This window comes from Leopardus geoffroyi, chromosome A2, assembly GCF_018350155.1.
Source record: "Leopardus geoffroyi isolate Oge1 chromosome A2, O.geoffroyi_Oge1_pat1.0, whole genome shotgun sequence".
Lineage (NCBI taxonomy): Eukaryota > Metazoa > Chordata > Mammalia > Carnivora > Felidae > Leopardus > Leopardus geoffroyi.
This window is the reverse complement of record NC_059331.1, coordinates 11,500,780-11,522,794: the sequence shown is the minus strand read 5'-3', so window position 1 is coordinate 11,522,794 and position 22,015 is coordinate 11,500,780. Positions and strand designations below refer to the sequence as shown.

Genomic DNA, 22,015 nt, shown 5'->3' with positions numbered 1-22,015 from the left:
GGTCGGCGTAGTGGGAAGCGGACTGCGCCTGCGCGCGGGAGCCGGGAAAGGGTTGGGGTGCGACTGCGCACTGGCGGCGGGGAGCTAGAGGGAAGCGCCTGCGCAGAGTAAGACTCCCGTGTCCGGACCAAAACTCCCAAGATGCCGTGAAAGCCGATTCCAAGCAACCGGAAGGCCGACTGGGGCGACGGGCGGGTGCGCCGCGAAAGCCAGCCAGTGGTGGTGTGCGGAAGGAGTGACGTATGCGCCTGGTCTTCCAGTAGCGGACGTCGGAAAGTGTGTTGAGCGCATGCGTCCTGTGGCACCCTAGAAAAAGGGGCTGCTGGCGGGCCGAGCTGAAGACATGGAGCAGGGCTACGGAGGTTCGTTTGGGCGGCTCATTTCGAGGTGGGGTGGCCAGGCGCTGCTCGGGCGACGCAGCCTCCGCTGCGTAGAGGGCCGCGGGGACAGGGCCTACGCCCGAGCACGGTTACTCCAGCCCGACCCAGCGGAGAGGAGGCCGGGGCGCGCGCGCGCTGCTCATTGGACCTCGGAGTCGTCGCTCCCAGGGCGCTGCGTGGGGATTGGCCGACGAGGCCTGAGGAGGCGGGCGGGGTTCGGCGGGCCGACGCTGCGGCGGGCTTCGGGGGGCGCCTTGGGCTGTCCTAGCCGTTTCTAGCCCTCAGACCCGGCGGGACTGGCCCGGTCGACCCCGCCGCTCGGAGGTCTGCCTTCCCGCTTCCGAAGACCACAAAATGGCGGCGCCCGGGGGCGGAGCCACGGCACGAGCTTGTGGGGCGCCGGGCCCGCGGTTGGAGGCCGAGGGAGTTCGGCTGCCTATCTCGGGGATGTGAGGCTTGGCCGGGGCTGCACGCTGTGCACTTGCTCCGTCGCGCTGGTCCCGGAAGCCGTCCGGGCGGCGCTGGTCGGACCTTGTCCCACCAGTGCGCGGTCTCCGCAGGGGCTAGTGTCGGCGGGCGCCTGCCGCGTACGTGACTCGTGCTGGCCTAGGACAGGACTTCGAGGGTCAGGTGTTGGGTCTCGTGCAGAATTGCAAACCTGATGTACCCTGGGGTGGTGGCAGATTCTTGGCCTTCCTTCAGGCAGCCCCTCGTTGTGGCCTGGAGGTGTCTGGGGGCTGTGTAAGAGGGGACGTGCCTTTTCCCCACTTGGGCCTCAGGGTCTGCGGCAGGACGGATTTTCTCGAGCGACTGGCTCTCAGTGTCCAGAATCCGAGATTTCTAGGATGCTTTTGCTGTGCGCTGGAAGCCAAGTTTGTCCGTGGGGAACAGTTGATGTTGGAATACGTGGGGTGGGGGGCTTAACCAGGTGCCGTCCCTGTCCAAGTATCTATCCGAGGTTGGGGAAGCAAGCAGTCTGATCTTCGTTACAACAGCTAAAGAAAGGCACTGATCTTGAAAGGTGGCAGTGTTAGGATCCAGCAGCAGGAATTGCAAGAGAGCTGTTGAGGTGCCTGGTGTGCTTGGGTGTCTCCAGTGTTCTGGGGTGGCTCACCCTGGCTTTCCCCGTCTTTTCTGCAGTCTACCTGGGTCTCGCAATTCCTTGCCTGCTTCCCACCAGATCTTTCAGCCAGTAACCCTGCCCTATGCACGTCCTGAGCACGAAGAGGTTTTATGCTCCTGACATCCTACCTGCCAGAACCCTTCAGGTTCCGGTTAGATGCTGGGGCCTCCTTGAGTCCCTCTGTGGCTTTTCCACCTCGAGTTATTTCTCAGGACTCGCTGAGCCTTGACAGTTGGTTCCTGACCATAGGAGGCACCTACATCTGAGTTCATGTCTCAGTTCTTCCATTCTCCAGCTCCATGATCATGGGCAAGTGCCAGCCTCTTGAGCCTTTGGGACAGTAGGGTAAATATTATCTATCTGAAGGGGTGTTATGAGGTTATGTGATTAGTATATGGTATTTAGACTAGTGTTCTGTGGTTGGTCACTTGCCGTTAGGATCGCTACTCTGTTTTTCTACCGCACAGGTGTAGAAAAGGCTGTGTGGCAAGGGAGACCGTAGCCTGCAAAGGGCAAACTTCAGCAATGTGTCTCTGAATCTCCAAGGCTTAGCTCTGTCATCTCTAAATGGCATTCGGGGACACCAACCAACATGTGCCCGTTGCCTGTCATGTGTGGGCACACACTAGGCACTTGGCTAGTGGCTCGGGTTGTTCTGGAAAGAGAGACAGGGTATATTCCTGTTTTGTAAAGGTGAGGATCATTGACAGGTGTGGATGGCTGCCTGTGCCCAGCTCCGTTTGAGGCTCCAGGGACACAGAAATGAAGAGGGCCCAGACAGATGCTGTCATGGGAGTCTGCAGGGGCAAGGGGAGCCACCACAGAGAGGACTGCAGCCCGGATGCCTTAGGCCAGGCTGAAGCCCTGGGACATGAAGGCCCAGGGGAGCATGGGAGGGAGGGTCCGTGGTCACAAAGAAGTGAGGCCTGGAGAGGCACAGTCGTCTCCAAATTCTGAACTTTGTTCTCAGTTATGGGGGACTTAGGACTGCTTGGTGGGTGGGCCAAACTGGGAATGTGGACACAACTGTATCCTAGTCCTGGGTTAGCTGGCACCTTGTCCTGTGTAATCCCGGGTTGTGAATGGAGGCTCAGGCCAAGCTTCCTCCACAGGCTACTGGCAGAGCTGGCCCCAAAGTCTATCCCCCCCACTCTTTTCTGCTTTGACCTCAAGCCTGTGTGTGGAGTGTGGTAATGGCAATCAGCCCGCTCAGGACTTTAAGAGGGACAGTGTTGTGGTTATGCTGCCTTCTTGTGAGGCTGGCACTGAACTGTCCTTGAAGGCGACCACTCTAGGTGCCTCAGAGCGCCTCAGAAGCACCTGTTTTCCGTGTGACAAATAGGATCCTAACTCACAGGTCTTCTCTTCGCAGGCTATGGGGCATGGAGTGCTGGACCCACCAACACCCAAGGTAAGACTTCACAGGGAGGCGTGGATTCCACCCCACACCTGAGGCGCTAGCCTGCCAGAGCCCGGGACGGTGACCGTAACCTGGAGAGCGTGACAGGCACACTAGGGCTAGCCCAAGGAACTGGAGGAGACCTTTTCTGCAAAGGGCTGCATAGTAAACTTTTTTGGCTTTGGAGCTATACGGTCTCTGCCATGCAAAAGTCCCAGAGATGTTTATAAACAAACAGACGTGGTTGTGTGCCAGTAATATTTAAAGATACTGAAATTTGCATACCGTATAGTTTTCATACGTGGTGAAAGAGCCTTTATTTTAGGGATTTATTATTCAGAGCAAATAGCTGAGGGTATGATAAGAGATTTTCATGATGAATAGACTTTATTTTTTAGTAGTTTTAGACTTAACGGGGTTGAGCAGATAGTCTCCTTTCACCCCAGGAGTTTCCTTTATTATTAATATCTTGCATTAGTGCAGTATGTTTATTATCAGTAACAAGTCAATGTCAATACATTGCCGTTAATTACGATGCACAGTTTAATAGTTGCTGTGGTTGCACAGTTCTGTGAGTTTTGACAAATATATAAATGGTGCATTTCATGTCAAAACTCACGTCATGAAATATTCTTTTTTTTTTTTTCTTTTTTTTTCCCTTCCCGTCTCCAACCATTTACAAAGCTAACACCCATCCTTAGCTTGTGGGCTGTACAAAAACAGGCAATGGGCTAGATTTGGCCTGGGGCCCTGTTTGCTGGCCCTGCTCTGGAATCTAGATCATAATGCTGGATGCTCAGGATGTTTAAAGGACCAGAATGTCCTCCCTGGTGGCGAGGTTGTCTGCTTTTTGCCAGCATTTGTTCCAGGGGATGGGATGAGGGCTTTCTTTGTTCTCTGACCCTGGAATTTGCCCCCAGCACCATTGAGGGTGGTGGGGTCACTTTTTCTCCCATCACCAAGTTTCCCAGGAGGAAGCTTTTTCCATGTCTCTTGGGTACATAATGTCCCCTTGCTTAGTTGAGTTGGGGACACAATCTTCCACTGATGTACTCACTGTGTTAGCAGTGCCTGAGCTCTGGCAAGTGGTGAGAACTGGCACTTTCAAAGGGTTCTGCCAGAGGATCTAGCCTTGTCCGCCTCTTGGCTGGTGGCCCACACTGGACACTTCCTGGGAAGGCTGCACTTGTCCTTTCTCATCGTCCTGATGGGGGAGATCAGGCTTGCCTACAGGAGAAGTCTGGATCATGCTTAGCTGAGTAGAGCTGTAGGAAATGAGTTTTACAGCTAGTGGGCCCCAGCCATTCCTGGCCTCAATGGCCAACCAGGGGTGCCCCTCCCACAGCACTGCCACAGCTGCCCACAGCCCTAGACCTGCGGTTGGTGGAGTAAGGTGACAGTTGGGGCTGGGGGGGGTGGTATGTGTGTCTCAGGCACTTTCATTCTGTAAACAAAGCTCTTGTCTATTTTTGTTTCTCTCAGGTGCATATGGAACCGGTGTGGCCAGCTGGCAAGGTAGGCCCTCTGGGGATCTGTGGGTGTGCAAGAAGGCTTCTGATCGGCCACCCGATCCCAGAGGGGCTGGGATACAGAGACCTAACCCCTCCCCATGCCCCCCTACCCCCCCGCGTCCTATTCTGGCTGTGCCCACAGCTCTCCTGAAGGCTTGGCAGGCCCAGGCAGTGTCAGGAACTTGCTGGCAGCTGGGGATCGTGACTGTGTTATGGGAGCAGCAGCCCCAACTGCCATTCACGGGTTCTCAGCCACCTCTGGCTTTGAGTGGGGAGCAAGTGTTCAGATCTGGTGCGGAAAGCCAACCACTTGTGGCTGAGGCTCAGCCTCTGTCCTTCTCTTGCCGCCCCTTGGCGGGTGATATTTACAGCGTGGGGTGATGCCAGCGCCACTTGGTTCCTTGACAGTCTTCCTTCTCTGTGGGCAGCGAGTGCTTCTCTCCAGACGTGGCTGCTGTAGACTGACCTTGGGGCCACTGAGGTCTGATTTGGCTCTTCCTCCCCGTGGCAGGTTATGAAAACTACAATTATTATGGTGCCCAGAACACCAGCGTCACCACAGGAGCGACCTACAGCTATGGCCCAGCCTCGTGGGAGGCCACCAAGGCCAGCGACAGCCTGGGAGCTGGGGGCCCTGCCATGCACATGGCTTCTTATGGTCCAGAGCCGTGCACCGACAATTCTGACTCTCTCATCGCCAAGATCAATCAACGTTTGGACATGATGTCCAAGGAAGGAGGCAGGGGCGGGAGCAGCGGCGGTGGGGAGGGCATGCAGGACCGGGAGAGGTGATTATGGACCTGAGCCCTTCCCTGGGGATCCCACACCCCAGCTTTGTGCAGATGGCAGTGGGCACCCCCTCTTCCAGGGGGGGGTTTTCTCAGCTCCTTCCTGAACATGGAGTAGATGAGTTGGGCGTTATTGGGGCAGAGGCATTGTAATAGGACTTTCTGGTTTCCTGAGTGGTGGGGCTTAGGGTATGACTGTTAGCTAAATGACACCAGACTCCTTGTGTCTGCGTCAGGTACCTGTAGACCCTCTTGTTCTCACAGCCAAGGGCTCCATGCACCTCGTTCAACAACGTTCAAGGGGGATCGTTGGTGCGCTTTGCCTTCTGAGCTTTCAGGAGGGCTGCGTGGTGGTGCCGTGTGCTGTTCTGAATGTCGTGAAGCCAGCTTTGCGGGAGACTTGCGCTTGGGCCCAGAGTGAAGTGATGGTTATGCTTCCTTTGCAGCTCCTTCCGCTTCCAGTCGTTTGAGTCCTATGACTCCAGGTCTTGTCTGCCTGAGCACCATCCGTACCGCCCCAGCTACAGCTACGATTATGATTTTGACCTGGGGCCTGACCGAAATGGGGGCTTTAACAGTCAGTACAGTGACTGCCGGGACCCAGCCCGTGAGCGGGGCTCCCTTGATGGCTTCATGCGGGGCCGGGGCCAGGGCCAGGGCCAGGGCCGCTTCCAGGACCGGAGCACCCCCAGCACCTTCATGCGCAGCGACCCTTTCTTGCCGCCGGCAGCCTCCTCCGAGCCCCTTTCCGCTCCCTGGACGGAGATGAACTATGTGGGTGGGCGGGGCCTGGGAGGCCCCTCCCCCAGCAGGCCACCGCCTTCCCTCTTCTCCCAGTCCATGGCCCCAGACTTCAGTGTAATGGGCATGCAGGGGGCCGGCGGCTATGACAACTCTGCGCCCTATGGATGCGGCCGGTCACAGACCCGGATGAGGGATCGGGTAAGCCCTTGGGAAGTTCTCTAATCTGCCGACTTCTCAAACAGCTTTATTGGGGAAAATTTGGGTACTGTAAAATTCACTCATTTTTTAAGTGTGCAATTGAGTGTTAGTAAAAACGTACAGAATTGCGCAACCTTCACCACCGTCTAATTTTACAGCATTTCCATCAATCCAGAAAGAAGCCAACCTCTGCCAGTAGCAGTCACTCCCTGCTCTCTACTCCAGTCTTGACAACTGTTCATCTTCCTGTCTTTGTAGATTTACCTCTCTTAGACCTTTCACGGGAACGTGATCACATAATATGTGGCTTTTTGTGTCCAACTTCTTAGCATAAAATTGTGGGTGATGGGAGGGTTCAACTACAGTCATCTTTGTTTGTTTTGTGACAAGATCAAAGATCTTTCCTGCCTTTGTTCTCTGATCTTACAACTTCTCCGATCTTCGTTTCTCTCGGGTTTCTTAATGGTCGGGGTAAGCGGTACATCGGATGTGCTTGTGTCTGTAGCCCAGACGGAGAGGGTTTGACCGCTGTGGCCCAGACAGCATGGGCAGGAAACGGAAGCAGTTGCACATCTACGATGAGCCTGACACCAAACTGGCCCGGGCTGACAGCGAAGGAGATTTTTCTGAAAATGGTATGCCCTGGGGGCCAGCAGGCCCGGGTGGGTGTGAGATGTGTCCGTTTTTGTGCTTGGCGCTCCTCCTGCCCGTCCATACAGTGGACGTGTGTTGAACTCCAGGGTGGCGCGTATCACCCGCACTCCCATGGCCCCCACTGTAGTCAGGACAAGTGCTGGCTGCTCTGGGCGGTGAGCTTGGGAGGGTGAAAGGAGGGAGCGGGCTGACTACGGAGGGGCTGATTTTCCCTCTTCTTTGTGTCCGGTAGATGATGGAGCTGCTGACTTCCGGTCAGGAGATGAAGAATTCAGGGGTGTAAGTCCAACTTCACTGGTCAGCCTCCTTTGTTTCTGGTGTGGGATTTCTTCTTTACATTATTACCCTCTCTCTCCCAAAGAGGCAGGAACAGCTTCTGTGGTAGACTTGACTGCTGTGTGAGTGGATTTAAGAGTCTGACTTGCAGCTCAAGATTTGTACTTCTAACAGTACTTCCCTTCCTGGGGCTCAGTTGGTTGAGTGTCCGACTCTTGATTTCTGCTCAGGTCATGAGCCCAGGGTCGTGGGATCGAGCCCTGCGTCTGGCTCTACACGCTGACAGCTCAGAACCTGTTTGGGATTCTCTCTCTCCCTCTGCCCCTTTCCCCCCGCTTGTGCATGCGCTCTCTCTCACTCTCTCTCTCTAAAACAAAAACCAACGATGCTTCTCTTCCTGAAAACACTCCTAGCCCTTCCCCCACAGACACTCCTGTGTCCTCAGTGATGTTCCTAGCTCCGCACGTGGTAAGTGCAGTGGGCTGTGTGCGCTGAGGCTTTCAAACTGGCACGGAAGCCTTACTTACTGCCCGCTTTGTGCTGGTGCTCAGCTGCCTCCATGTTTTTCCGCCTTCAAAACCAGTCATGAGAGACAGGCATTTAAGGCCAACTCTTAGCCAGGACCATGCACAAGCACCTAGGTAGTCAGCCTTTGCCTACCCGTCCCACTCTCTGCAAATTCTGATCCATGTCTGGGGCAGGGCCTGGGGATCTGAGTATATGAAGGTCTCAACCAGGTCCTTCTGATGCTCAGATGGGTGGGGGGTCGGGGAGGCAGAATACAGTGAATTTTCGGGTTTTTCTGGGCGAATCTTACTTGCTCTTTATCTAGCTTCCCTAGATCTCGAGTCTGGGATCTAGATATTCTGTGTATCTGCTGCTGAGTAATTTAACCTTGAGCTTGATGGCTAAGAAATGGGCAGTATTGCACTTTTCAGTTAGGTGCATTTGTTATTACCTTGATAAATGTAAACAGATGGCCTGGAAATTTGGTAAAGCTCCTTTTCAGTAAAGAGTGCTGGAACTAGCATCCCACAAATCAGGGTTTCTTGATATAGAGCTGATGGATGGGCTGTTGGCATTCCCATGTGCAGAACTGTGCGGGTGTGTTTGCCAGAGGGAATTCTTTAGCTTTAGAAAGAACTGAAAGAGGGCCACTGACTTTAATAAAACAGCACTTTAGTCGTTACAGAATCTCAGAAGGCAACCAGGAATAGTGATAGGATACACACAGCCTCTATCCCACTGCCCTGAGACTTGTCCTGACACATTGTGACCAGGTGGTGGCAGGGTGCTAGGTTGGTTGTGGAGAGTTCTGGAAACTCCACCTCACCGTCCAACTTTGTGTGTGCCCTTTTTCAGGAGGACGAGTTCTTTGACTCCGGGAGGCAGAGAGGTAGGCATCGCTCCATGTCCCTCTGAGCTTTGCTGTGACTGCCCGGCTCCCGGCCAGGCTGGACTTCTGAGCAAGCCCAGGGCCTGGATGGAGGGCCTGGCGGCTCAGGGCAGAAGAGGGGCCGTGGCCACCGGGTGGGCCTTGGCAGTGGTGCTCACCCCCAGGCTTTGCTCCAGTGCTTAGAGCAGCACTTGCTGGAAACAGGTCTGTCTGCCTCACTTGATACAGGCTGTCACGAGAGGGGGCAAACCTCACTCTGAGTATGTGCAGCAGCTTGCAGTGGCAGGGAAGGGAGAGTCTCAGAAACGCAAGAAAGAAAAGAAAAGGTGCTCTCCAGCCTGTCCGCTCTGTTCCCTATTGGCCTGTTGCAGGTCCCTGTACTGTTTTTTCCTGGGCTTCTTTCTTTTCACACTTCCCTGCGTTGCCAGCCCAGCATTGTGCTCTCAGCCTCTGCGGTGGGCATGCTGGCGGCAGCAGCACACATGGCTGTGTGGGACTGAGTTCAGACACCTTCCTGGGTTGGGAGCTGGGGGTGGGGGGTGGGGAAGGGGAGGGCCTGTCACGTGCACCCAAGCCCGGGTCCTCCAGAGATATTCCCTGCTCAGCAGGTCTCATCAGTGCCATTGTGGGAGACCGAAGAGTCTCAAGTAAGCGGCAAGAGCAGAGCAAGGTTCAACCCTTTCAGGGGGGTGTGGAGAAGCAGCCTGAGACACCGTGGCCTTGAGCTTGCCATTTGTTTCTTTTCCTGTTCCCATTGGTCTGTCCATAGCTGGTTTTCCCCAAGAATCACAGGCTGGCTCCTTTGTGGCTCTGCTGCCATAAATCTGCAGGCCCCTGGCTTAGATGCTCCTTCTATGTGTTTAGCCTTGGCCAACCCTCTGAGGCCCTCCCACATTGTTTATTGAAGTGATTACTCCTATGGCTTGGGACCACACAGCAGTACGCAGCTCATGCAGCAGGGTAAATGCTAAAGCAAAGGTGACATGTTTATTGCGCGCAGGTCCTGCTACCTACCCGGGATGACTTTGCTATTAAACAACAGTAATAGTTTCAGGCAGTGACCTCTTGCCAAAAATCCCACACGCCCTTTTGAGAGGCTTCTGAGCAGCGCACGCCGGTCGCCATCTTCGTGGGACAGTCTCGTGACTGGCATCAGGGGTAGGGGTTACAGTTCAGATGCTTATCCAACCTTTTTTCAGTGTCTGGCCCTGGCCCTGAGCCGTGGTGACCTGGCCTGGCCTCGCTTCACGCCAGGACGCTGGGCTGCACAGCGCTCAGAGGAGCCTCTGCGCTGGCCCCAGGGGACGGACGGAGGACCAATTGGTCTCTTCCCACTTTTGTTTCTAGGACTGCTTCCCTCGTAGCCCTGGGAAAGCCCTAGATGGACGGTTTTTGTGAGTGGAAGATAGAGTTCGGGCCAGCAAGGACTGTCAGACCTGCTGAGGCCCTAGTTCAGAGGAGGCTGACGGGACAGTCGTCATGGTCCACCTAGAGGTGGGACGGAGGGCGGTACAGCGGCTTGCTCTATTTTCTGAGGCCTTCCCGCTGCTGCCTCTTATCTGGGAAGAATTGCTTCTCTCTCTCCTTAAGTGATTTTGGGAGAAGACCGATGGCAGGGCACTGGATCAGAAAAGCAGGATAGGGAAGGACAGAGAGAGAGCAGGTGGCTGTGGTGTGAGTGGGATGGGCAGGCTGGGTCCCTGGCCCATCCCAGCCTCGTCACACCATGGGGGCATGTGAGCTGACTCCCTGAGAACTCCCAAGGGTTCTCATCAAAGGCCTATCCCTGTTGGGAGCCTTTGACAGACTATTGGTGCCTCAGGGTGTCCTGACCCTGCTGTGTTGGAGGTGGCAGCAGGCACGGGGTGCCTGGTGGTGGCCGAGCCGTGGTCCCCATCAAGCCCTGGTGCTCAGCATCTCTGCAGGCTCCTCAGGGCGTCTCGAAGGGACTTCTCTGTTACAGGAGAGAAGGACGATGAGGATGATGAAGTAAAGAAGAGAAAGGAAAAGCAAAGGAGGAGAGACCGCATGCGAGACCGAGCGGCAGACAGGTGAGGAGGCAGGCCCGGGGGGAGGTTCTCCTGAGCTCATCTGTCTTCACTGCACAACGCAGGAGCGGTCTGGTTTGATCTGTGGTGTCTGTCAGGAAATCCAAGTGAGGTCAAGAGGAGACAAAACTTGGGAGATGCCGATGGCACTACGTTCTTGCCAGTGAGTCGCTGGCCCGCATGTGTCCAGCAGGGGGCGCTATTGTTCTCCTGCCGACCCGTAGGGAGTTTCCCAGTCGGTGGCTTATATCTGTCACCCCAGACAGGTGAACTTCAGCAGAGCTGCTAAGAAGGTGCTTTGGGTGTCTGTCTTGACCAAATCCCGACCGCCTCTGGAGTTCGGCATGGCAATTGTATACGTTTAGGTGCTACTTTACAAATTTAGTCTCTAGGTATAAAAAGAATTGCAAAAGTGCAAAGGGTGTTGGTGTGACCACACCATGTGCCTCTCTGCCTTTTCAGTGATCAGGTGGCTGCTGACTAGAAATGGAAACCACTGGTGGCCTTGTGAGCACTTGGTTGCTCAGGCCTTGACTGCTCACGGCTGTTTCTCTACACACAGGCTCTCTATGACCTGATGGGGAGTCCTTTATGGCTCAAATGGGGTGGTGCTTTTCCTGTGCAGAGAAGTGCAAAACAGATGTTAGCAAAAGAGCTAACTGTAGAGGCAGGAAAGCCAGGAACTGGAAAGTAGGCACTTCCAAGTGTTAAACAGAAATTCATCGAAACATTTGTTTTTGTTTTTATTTTCAGTTTTTTAAGTTTATTTACTTATTTTGGGAGTGAGCAAGCAGGGAAGGGGCAGAGAGAGAGAGGGAGAGAGAGAGTCCCAAACAGGCTCTGCACCATTAGCACGGAGCCCGATGTGGGGCTCAAACTCATGAACCAGGAGATCTCGACCTGAGCCGAAATCAGGAGTCGGGCAATTAACCAACTGAACCACCCAGGCGTCCCTGAAATGCTTGTTTGTAAATGAATAAGTAACGAACGATGGCTAGATCAGGTCTATTTCCATGCTGTATGAGAACAGAGATGACATTTTCTTCAGAAGGAATCTTTAGACTCCACCCTAGTGACAGGGTCCTCAAAGAGACTTGGAGAAATAGTCACAAGGAAGCGTGAACCCTGTATTTATTTGGTAGCTTCCTGAGAGTTGTACGCATTCGTACACATAGGGCCCCAGAACTTTTTCTGTGCACTCCTCCAATGAGAGTATGTGCAAAAGTAAATGTCGTACCTTGTCCAGAGAGGAGAAGCCTGCCATCGGGGGCCGGCAGCAGTCTGAGTTGGTAGATGAGGACTCCTGAGTGCCACCGGGTCCATGCTATTACCCCATGTGCGCCAGGGCCTCCTGGGCAGAGCCGAGGGAAGCAGCGCCCTGCTCTGGGGGCATAGGGCTCTGCAAGCTGCTCTCCTCTTGCCCTACAGCGTGACTGCATTTGTGAGATTTTGAAAGCAGGCAACAAAGAAATGTGGTTTTAGCTGTAAAATTTGATATGACAGGTCTTTACATTGAGTCCCATGGGGAAACTTATCTCGGGTTTTATAGGTTTTAAATCGTGTAAGGTCTTCCAGGAATACCCCCTCACGGAGGTTACCTCAGGGGTGCCTGGGTGGCTCAGTCCATTGGGCATCCGACTTCAGCTCAGGTCATGACCTCGAGGTTCGTGGGTTGGAGCCCCACTTCGGGCTCTGTGCTGACAGCTCAGAGCCTGGAGCCTTCTTTGGATTCTGTGTCTCCCTCTGTCTCCCTGCCCCTCCCCTGCTCATGTCCATTCTCTCGAAAATAAACATTAAAAAGAGTATACAGCGGTGCCTGGGTGGCTCAGTAGTTGGGCATCTGACTTCGGCTTAGGTCATAATCTCGCAGTTCATGGGTTCAAGCCCCGCGTTGGGTTCTGTGCTGACAGCTCAGAGACTGGAGCCTGCTTCGGATTCTGTGTCTCCCTCTCTCTGCCCCTCCCCCAATCAATGAGCTTGCTTGCATGCTCTCTCTCAAAGATAAACATGTAAAAACAATGTTTTTAAATGAGGTTATCTCATGTTATTCTGGTGGCTGCAGAAAGAAGTTATGGAATTACTATGCCCCCCCCAGAGCAGTGGTCTGGAGGCTTTTAGAGAGTCCACAGTTTTGGAAAATCTCCACCTTAGGGTGCTCTCTTAGGGGCCTTTGGGCCCAGCAGACTGGAATGGTGCATGAATCACCTCCCTGAACTACTCGCAAGGTTTTACTCCCATTCTTGACATGGGGAAACCTGGGGTAATGGCTACTCTGATGCCCTGTGTGAAGTCAGAAGTCTTGGTATAGAAATTGCTTTCCCATTTCCATTGCAGTTCTGACTGGAGGTGAACTGATTGCATCATTGCTCTTTTCGTCTTCCCTCTCCAGGATTCAGTTCGCCTGTTCTGTGTGCAAGTTTCGTAGCTTTGAAGAAGATGAAATCCAGAAGCATCTACAAAGCAAATTTCACAAAGAGACACTGAGGTTTATAAGTACCAAACTCCCTGACAAGACCGTACAGTTCCTCCAGGTAAAGCACACTTGGTGTCCATCACAGTGTTTCCTGATGGGCCTGCCGGAGTCGGATCCCTCACGGACAAGGGACGGGGAAGGGAAGTATGAGGCCTGGGCTTTCCAGAATAACAGCGTACAAGTCCCAGGTCCGAGGGAGAGCCGAGCGCTCTGGCCATTGTAGTTCCCGTGAGCTGCTCGGAGAGCCATCTCCCCGTCCCGGGGCGGCTGAGACAGGGCTGTCCTCCTCCAGGGGCTTGGCAGCCGCCCTCAGTGAACCGCCTCTGGTGCGGCCGGGAGACAGGCGGACACAGCGCCCTGCCATTTCATTCGGTGCCATCTTCTCTAGGAGTACATCGTAAACAGGAACAAGAAAATTGAGAAGCGGCGTCAGGAGCTGATGGAGAAGGAAAGCACAAAACCCAAACCAGACCCTTTCAAAGGTGAGTCGTGGTCTTGGGGCGTGCGGCTGGGTGCAAAGCTAGCCCGTTGTAGGGTTGCTGAGCATGTGACCTGAGGACCCTCGGGTGGGACACCTAGCAATGGAAAGAAGCCCTCGAGTGTGTCTAATGAAGGTCACTTTACTGGTGGCTTTTCGGAGTGATACTACGCCCCCTGATGTTTCTTCGTCCTTTGTATGAAGTAACCAGATGGATGAAAAAAGTTGAGTAAAATTGCCCAGTGCAGATGTGCTTCCGTCTGCACCCTCCTGCTAGAGGGCGGGTGTTGCCTGTCACAGATTCTGTCCTAACCTGATCCTTGGGGACGAACCCACCAGGACAAAACGTGGGCCCTGTTGGGGAGCAGGAGGACAGCATCACCTGATGCTGTCCCAAATCGCGCCAGACTTGGGTTGTACCCACAGGGATCGGCCAGGAGCACTTTTTCAAGAAGATAGAGGCGGCTCACTGCCTGGCTTGTGACATGCTGATCCCCGCACAGCATCAGCTCCTCCAGCGGCACCTGCACTCGGTCGACCACAATCACAACCGCAGGGTGAGTCCCCTCCTCGTGCCGAGCCAGCCGAGCCTTTCCAGGCTGCCACCGGAGGGACGCGGGGCCTTCTGTGTCTTGTGGGGAATGCGAGCATCTTGAGGAGCTTTTTAACATACTCTGTTGAGTCTGTCATTTCATCAGTGGATTGTAAGACACGTCCGAATTTCTGTTAAAATGTGAGAAAATGTGTTACTTAATAACGGACTTCAGCAGAGGAGGTGAAATTCTCCTGGTTGAGAATGTTCCCTGTAAGCCACACAGGTAAATTTCCTAGTTGTTGACAAACCAGATTTCCTATAAGCTGAGGCTGAGGGCCATTCAGAGCACAGTGGCCTGGGGGGCCCAGAGTTAAGAACGGATTGGGGCTTAACTAGCTGGTGGGGACTGAGGCTATAAACGTGTAGACTCAGGGTGTTGGCAGGTTTTTTATAAAGGGTCACGTGGCAGATACTTCCATGGGGTCTCTTGACATGTCAAGTCTGCTGCTGATGGGCACCAGCAGCCAGAGTACAGAAGTAGAGGGTGTGGCCGCATGTGGCCCCTAAGCTCACTTGCTGAGCCCTGGTTTTTGTCTCTGTCCTTCGTTCACCCGACTATCAAACGGAGATGTCAGTACTTGCCTGTGCATCTCCTAGTTGATTAAAGATCATCCAGGAAACACAACACAAATAAGCAGTATCGTTTCAGTGGGCCAAGATCAAAAATATCCAGGTGGTTGCAGAATCCCTACTTCTGCCGTTGAATTTACTCATAAAGTCACCTTAACTCAAGAAACTGAAAAGAAAAAACTTGTCCTTTTCCCATGCTGAGTCCGCATAGCATCTGATGTGTAAATATTCTCGTTTCATGCTTGTTCGTGCACACGGTACCTGGCAGGCTGTGGTGTGTCAGTGGTGATCAGACTTTTCTACACTGTCCCAGTTTCAGTGTCTCTCCAGGGCCTTCTTTCCTTATGGGAGTCTGGCATTTTGGAACTTGCCACTTGCCACAGTGAAGAAAGATACTGGTCTTTTTCTTGTTTAGGGCTGATCCCAGAGCAACTCAGGGTAGCCTGGCTAGTTTTCTTGCTCCTTGCTGCACACCAGGTCTAAAAGTCCACATTTGGTTCCCTTTGCAGTTGGCTGCTGAACAGTTCAAGAAAACCAGTCTCCATGTGGCTAAGAGTGTTTTGAACAACAGACACATAGTGAAGATGCTGGAAAAATACCTCAAGGTTTGTGCTTAGGGGTCCAGTGTACGGGAGAAGCTTTTGGAATGGAGGATGAACTCTACAAGTGCAGAATTGCACCCAGAGTACAGTATTTAGCATTTCTAAGTCTTTTGAAGAATCAAGGGACGCTGGAAGGTGTCAGGTTTGGCAATTCCACGGCGGTGGGTTTCCTGCGACCCCCCCCTGCTTGCGTGGGGTCTGGGACACGGTCCTGCTTGATTTGCGCCTGCAGTGGTGCTGGCTCACCATGGGAAAGCTTGAATATCCATGAAATCCTGAGCAAGTGATTGTGAGATGCTTAAAGAAGAATGCAAGTTAGATGCTAACTATCCAGGAAAGAAGCCAAAAAGAGACTTGCTGGCAGAGACAACCAACAAGAGGGAGGGGGAGGAAAGAGCTGGTGGTGCCATGACTACTGTGCCTTTGTGACCCGAGCAGAGTAATAAAAAGTCCCAGAGAGGGTGCCCCAGAGAGAGGTCCGGCTGGAAGAGCCGCTGGTTCCGCCTTGGGAAGCCCATCTGTTAAATGCTCAGCCCCAGACCTCACTGTTTGGGGCTGGTGGTTAGGCTCCAGCACAGCCTGACTAGAAGGATCTGTTTGCCCACCTCTCATTTATTGAATCTGCCAGTATTGGATGCTTCATGCTACCCGGTAAAAAGGCATCACAGAATCTAATTTTTTTATCGCATTTATTTTTTTAATCAGAGAGCACACACGTGTGCGAAGTTCGGGGAGGGAGAGGGGAAGTCTCAAGTAGGCTCCGTGCACAACACAAAGCCCGACGCTGGGTTCGATCCCACAACTCTGGGATCATGACCTGAGCCGAAATCAATAGTCAACTGGACGTTCAACTGACTGAGCCACCCAGGCGCCCCAAGGCATCATAGGATCTAAATAAATAACCATGACTGGTCAGTGTTTTGTGTCATGGCTTAAACAGATTTAAAGTTTCTTGAGTCAGGTGTAGACGCAAGCTTCAAACACCGTATTTTATGTATTCGTATATTTACAAGATTTTTTTTTTAAGTCATCTCTACGCCTACTGTGGGGCTCGAACTCACAACCCTGCGACCAAAAGTCGCATGCTCCACTGACTGAGCCAGCCAGGCATCCCCTAAACACCGTATTTTAAAACCTATTTCCTAATCTGCTGGTGGTGACGTTTACTTTTTCTAAACTAGAGGCAGTTGTAGCATACGCTGAAAGAAGTTTGGCTTCTCAGAGTCTGACTTGGGTTCAATCCTGATTGATGCTTAATAGTCGTGTGGCCTTTGACAAGTTGCTGAGACTCATTTCCTTGTCTGCAAAATGGGGCAACTCTTATATAACCAGGGCTGTGTACTTAAACTAAAATTTGAAACTCAGCTTCCTGTTATGAGGGTTTTTTTTGCTTTAATTGGGTTAAGAAATCCTAGGTCTTTTTGAACTTCACTATTAATTATATGCTTGGATTAAAAAGTGCAAAACGGGGGCGGGGGAGCAGTTATTGTGTTAAATATTTGTAAATACTCTCCTCTAAATTTTACAAAGCCTTTGAAGAAGGGGGAAAAGTATCTTTCAAAAACCTATTGCAGAGATTGAAATTACTAATGTTAAAACCAAGAATACCCCCTTATTCTGCTTATACCATACGCCCTAGCTAACTAAATGAGAAAATTAAAGTTAAAAGGCAAAACAGTTGTGGTGAAGCTTTTCTGGATCCATAGGCCCTGAGCACCTGTAGGATTAACTCCCCTGCTGTAGTTGAAGGCGTTACTGTTGTTGAAGGGGCGTCATAAGAACCCGGACTCCTGGCCGCCTGGGCCACCTTCAGCCTTTCATCTGGACAGCTCTGTAGGCCGCATTGACCTTTTCCTCTTCTTGGCCAGGGTGAAGACCCTTTCACCAACGAAGCCGTTGATCCAGAAGTCGAAGGAGATGACAATTTAGGAGGTGAGGATAAGGAAGAGACACCTGAAGAGGTGGCTGCGGAGGTCTTAGCTGAGGTTATTACGGCAGCAGTGAGAGCCGTAGACGGGGCGGGAGCGCCTGCTCCGGAACGCAGTGAAATGCTGGCCGAAGGGGAAGGCCCCGTGGACTCGGCGGAGGCTGCTCGTGGCCCCCACTCTGAACAGCTGGGAGAAGTGGAGACACCGTGTGGCACGGCATCTGAGAAGGGCAGCGCCGAAGCAGAGGCTGGGGGTGAAGCCGCCCTGGCCGGCAATGAGGCCGCTGAGGCCGGAGGCGGAGTGGCAGCAGAGGCGGAGGGCGTCGAGGTAGTCCCTGCTCCTGCTCCTGCTCCTGCTCCTGCTCCTGCTCCTGCCCTGGCTGCTGCGGGAGCCAAAGAGAAGCAGACGGAGCAGACGGATGCAGAGCCCGAAGGTGACGTTCCCACAGACTGAGCCTCCTCCCCGTTTCAGGGGATGTGTTTCAGAAATGCGTTGCTCTCTCTCCTTTTGCATTGCTCTCTCTCACTGTTTGTAAGCAGTGCTAGGTGTGTTACTGGAATATGCTGGAAACTTTGGTGAAGAGACCCAGCCATTTCCTTCCAAAAAGTGTACCTCACGGGCTTGTGTTGCAGAGTTGTCTGGCTTTCCGCCTTGGTTTAAAGGCTGCAGAAGTTGTACATTCCCCCAAGTGGCTGTGAAATCTCTCTACACTGCAGTTGGAGTAATAAAAGTTGGGTAATTAGATTTTGATGATATTTTGCTTGTTAAATACAGCAACTGGCTGAATGCCCTTTTTATTATTTTTTTTTTTTTTCTGAGAGCAGCTTAATACTAGGGTATATCTTGTTTTATAAAGGGTTTTTGGGTTTTTTTTAAGTTTCAAGAAATTGCTTTGGCTTCAGTTTTTGACCTGCTTCGGGAGCACACCGTGTGTGGTGTGTGATCCTCACAAGATGTAGCAGAATCTTGTTAACTTGATGTTGGTTCTGTCACGTCAGTGCCCTCTTCTCAAAGGCCTCATGAATCTGACAGACCGGCACCCTTGGACGCCCTCCCGCTTGCCCCTCAAGAATGAGGACATTTTGCCGAGGGCATTATTTTCCCAATCTTTAGTCTTTGGTGTATCACCTTTATAGTTTTTGTTTTGTTTTTACCTCATTTGTGTTCCACCTTTGTTACTTCAGGGTTGGGTTTTTTTTTTTTTTTTCTTCCTTTAAAGTGAGTTGCTTCTACTTCAGTATATTTAGAAAGAAAACTTGGTGTCACTCCCATGAATGGAAAACAAATATAAATTGCCATAGATAGATGCTATCTGTAAGAAATGAATACAGTGAAATACACACATTTCAAATACTACCCCTTTGGAGGTTTAGGGATCTGGGAAAGTTAGCCTGTGTAAAAGGGTAGGAAGCGAGTTATACTTTGATATAATCAAGAGAATTGAAAGACGCTTCCCTTTTGAAATGATACCACTGGGCCTGTTTCCCTGCAAAGCTTTGAACTGTCTCACTCGGGGAAGCATCGGGGTGGGGGGGGGGGGAATTTACTAGATGGTAAAAGACTTGAGGAGCATCTCTTGTGCACAAGGTGCTAATCCCTGATAAAAGTTAAGATATGGGCCCTGCTCTCAAGGAGCTTTATTGGAGACGAGATGAATATTTATGAAAGGTCAATATAAGAACTAGAAACAAATAAATTGCTCAGTAAGCAAGAAAATGGTGTCTGAATTGTGTCTGTCATCACCACTACACAGATGTGCCTTAGTTTGTGTGTGCCCTTTGAGGTGTCTTCTCTCGAGGCAAGAAGGTTGGTGGCATTGCACATCAGTAGTCTGAAAAAGGATGACAGAACGATGAAACTGTTCTGTTCTGCTGCTCTTGTAAAATGCACTCCACGGCCTGTCATTAAACCTATCTAAATTTCAGCGTGGTCCTTCCACGCCCACCCAGTCGTGAAGTGACATGAATCGTTTTATTCCTCAATTACACTTAAACCAGGCCCTGGTTCCCCGAGATGGGAGTAACTACTTGGATTGCAGAGAGGGATGCCCTTCTGCCCCAAGAGGACAGGAATAAACGGCAGGCTTCCTCCTTTCAGTTATTTCCCACGTGCAGAGGAGAAACTGCAGGGGGAGGTTAAGTAACTTCTGGGTCACCTACCAAACATGAAGGTACCCAAAGTACCTTTATTAAAAAGGGCTTGGAGAATTTGGTCAACCCTGCTATTCCCAGACAGAAAGATCTTAGAAACAGCCTGATTTCAACTTCAGGTCACCCCTATTGTGGGCTTGTGTGGTCTCACTGAGTTTTTATGAAATTATTTAATACCGTTGCTAATGGCTAAACAATACAGTGTAAAGAGCAAAGTGCTCATTCAGGAGTACATCAGGGGAGGCTGGCTGGCTGTTGGAAGAGCACGTGGCTCAAACCCTGGGTGCTAAGTTCGAGCCCCACCTTAGGTGTAGAGATTTCTAAGAGGGTGCATAGTCATTAGTGTTACTAAGTTCCCTCCAATTAAATTTTGGACCATAAAAAAGCCATTTCTACTGCCGGACAACCTGGCTGAAAGTGGGCCTTGCTCACACAAGTGTGGCCAGTAGTGATTAGACAGGCACAGGAAAGTTCAGGAACTAAAGAACAGACAGAAGAGCCTTTTAGCAATTGTTTGGTAGTAGCCTCCTTGGAGCACTTAGTAAACACACGGGCATGGGAAAAACCCATGGTGTGGCTTTACACTTCATAGTGGTGGCTCCTGGACCGTTGAGAAAGTACGGGGCCACTTCCTTTACCTTCTACAAGGACACTGAGGCCAATGAGATTGGTTTTCCACAAGCAGACTTAGTCTACATACCTCCTCTCAAAACTATCAGGGGCAGGTATACTTTATATAGATAAATTAGAATTCAGTTTGGGGGACAATATGGTTTGGTAGGGGACAATCCACTCATGGGCGTGGGTGTCAGTTGAATGAGATAAACATTTGGCTCTATTGAAAAAGTGGTTTGAGCTCAACGTTTTTCTTTTTTAGAGGTAAAAGTCACAACAAAATGAGCCATTCACCATTTAAAAATTTTTTTAAGATTGTACTTTTATTTCATTAAAATGTTTTTTAATGTGTATTTTTGAAGGAGAAAGAGCACGAGCAGGGGAGGGGCAGAGAGAGGGAGACACGGAATCTGAAATGGGCTCCAGGCTCAGCTGTCAGCAGAGCCTGATGCGGGGCTTGAACCCACAAACCACGAGATCAAGACCTAAGCCGAAGTGGGATGCTTGACCGACTGAGCCACCCAGGCACCCCAAATGATTTTATTTTTATTTTATTTTTTTTTTTTTAATTTTTTTTTTTCAACGTTTATTTTTGGGACAGAGAGAGACAGAGCATGAACGGGGGAGGGGCAGAGAGAGAGGGAGACACAGAATCGGAAACAGGCTCCAGGCTCTGAGCCATCAGCCCAGAGCCTGACGCGGGGCTCGAACTCACGGACCGCGAGATCGTGACCTGGCTGAAGTCGGACGCTTAACCGACTGCGCCACCCAGGTGCCCCATGATTTTATTTTTATAGAGCACACGCATGAACGGGGGAGAGAGAATCCTAAGCAGGCTCCACGCTCTGTGCTGAGCCCCACGTGGAGCTCAATCCCACGACCCTGGGATCGTGACCTAAGTGGAAATCAAGAGTCGGACACTCAACCCACTGAGCCACCCAGGCACCCCTAAGAGATTTTATTTTTTAAAAAAGACTATTTTGAGAGTGTGTGTGCGTGCATGAGCAAGGCAGGGGCAGGGATAATGGGAGAGAGAGAATCCCAAGCAGGCTCCAGCACTGTCACCATAGAGCCCAACAAGAGGCTCAAATTCATGAACCAGATCATGACCTGAACCGAAACCAAGAGTCAGATGCTTAACTGACTGAGCCACCCAGGCACCACTAAAATATTTTAAAGTAATCTCTACACCCAATGTGATGGAACTTAGATCCACGAAATCAACAGTTGCATACTCCACTAAGCCAGCCAGGTGCTCCTCCATTAGCCATTTTAAAGTGGACAATGTATTCCCTCTCTCAAAAAAAAAAAAAAAGGTGCCTGCCTGGGTGGCTCAATTGTTAAGATGGACAGTGCAGTGGCATCTGGGATACTCGCAATGTTGGGCAGCCATCACCTATAACTGGTTCCAAGACATTTTCCTCACCCTAAAAGGAAACTGTAGCCCCATTCTCAATAACCCCATTCCTCCAACCATCCCTTGACAGCCACTAATATGCTGTGTCTGGATTTATGTGGTCGGGCTATTTCACATAGAGGGAACCATACATCACGTTTTCAGTATGACTTCTTTCACGAAGCATGTTTTTGAGGTTCCTCCATGCTGTAGCTGGTGTCAGTACATCATTCATTTTTATGGCTGAATAATATCCAGTCATCCAATAATGGACATCTAAGTTGTTTCCACATTTTGACTATTGTGAATAGTGCTGCTAGAAACTTTTTCTTTTTTTTAAAGTAGGCTCCACGCTACGCGTGGAGCCCAATACAGGGCTTGAACTCATGACCTTGAGATCAAAACCTGGGCTGAGATCAAGAGTCCAATGCTTAGCAGAGTCCTTAGTTGGAATTAGACCTGCAAATTACAGTTGGTCAAGGCTGTGGTCTCATGTGAAGGCTTGACTATGGAAGGTTATCCCTTCAGTGTTGACAGTGTGGTGGTTAGCAGAACTAAGTTCCTTGCAGCTGCTGGACTGAGGGAAGGCTTTGGCTCCTTGCTGGCTATTGGCGAGAAGCCACCCTCAGCCTCTTGCCATATGGGCCTCTCCTATACAGCAGCTTGCTTCATCAAAATGTGCAAGCTGAGA

General features: G+C 51.5%; 1 protein-coding gene across 1 annotated transcript; it reads left to right on the top strand.

Annotated features, from left to right (window-relative positions):
- The first annotated feature begins 83 nt into the window (after positions 1-83).
- AKAP8 (A-kinase anchoring protein 8) lies at positions 84-17,907 on the top strand. Its single transcript, XM_045492336.1, has 14 exons — positions 84-362; positions 2,876-2,914; positions 4,385-4,417; positions 4,925-5,201; positions 5,648-6,143; positions 6,649-6,778; positions 7,030-7,076; positions 8,436-8,469; positions 10,433-10,520; positions 12,907-13,048; positions 13,379-13,472; positions 13,895-14,025; positions 15,143-15,238; positions 17,104-17,907. Exons 1-14 carry the CDS (start codon positions 344-346, stop codon positions 17,614-17,616), a joined length of 2,139 nt encoding a protein of 712 aa, XP_045348292.1. The 5' UTR covers positions 84-343; the 3' UTR covers positions 17,617-17,907.
- The last annotated feature ends 4,108 nt before the right edge of the window (positions 17,908-22,015 follow it).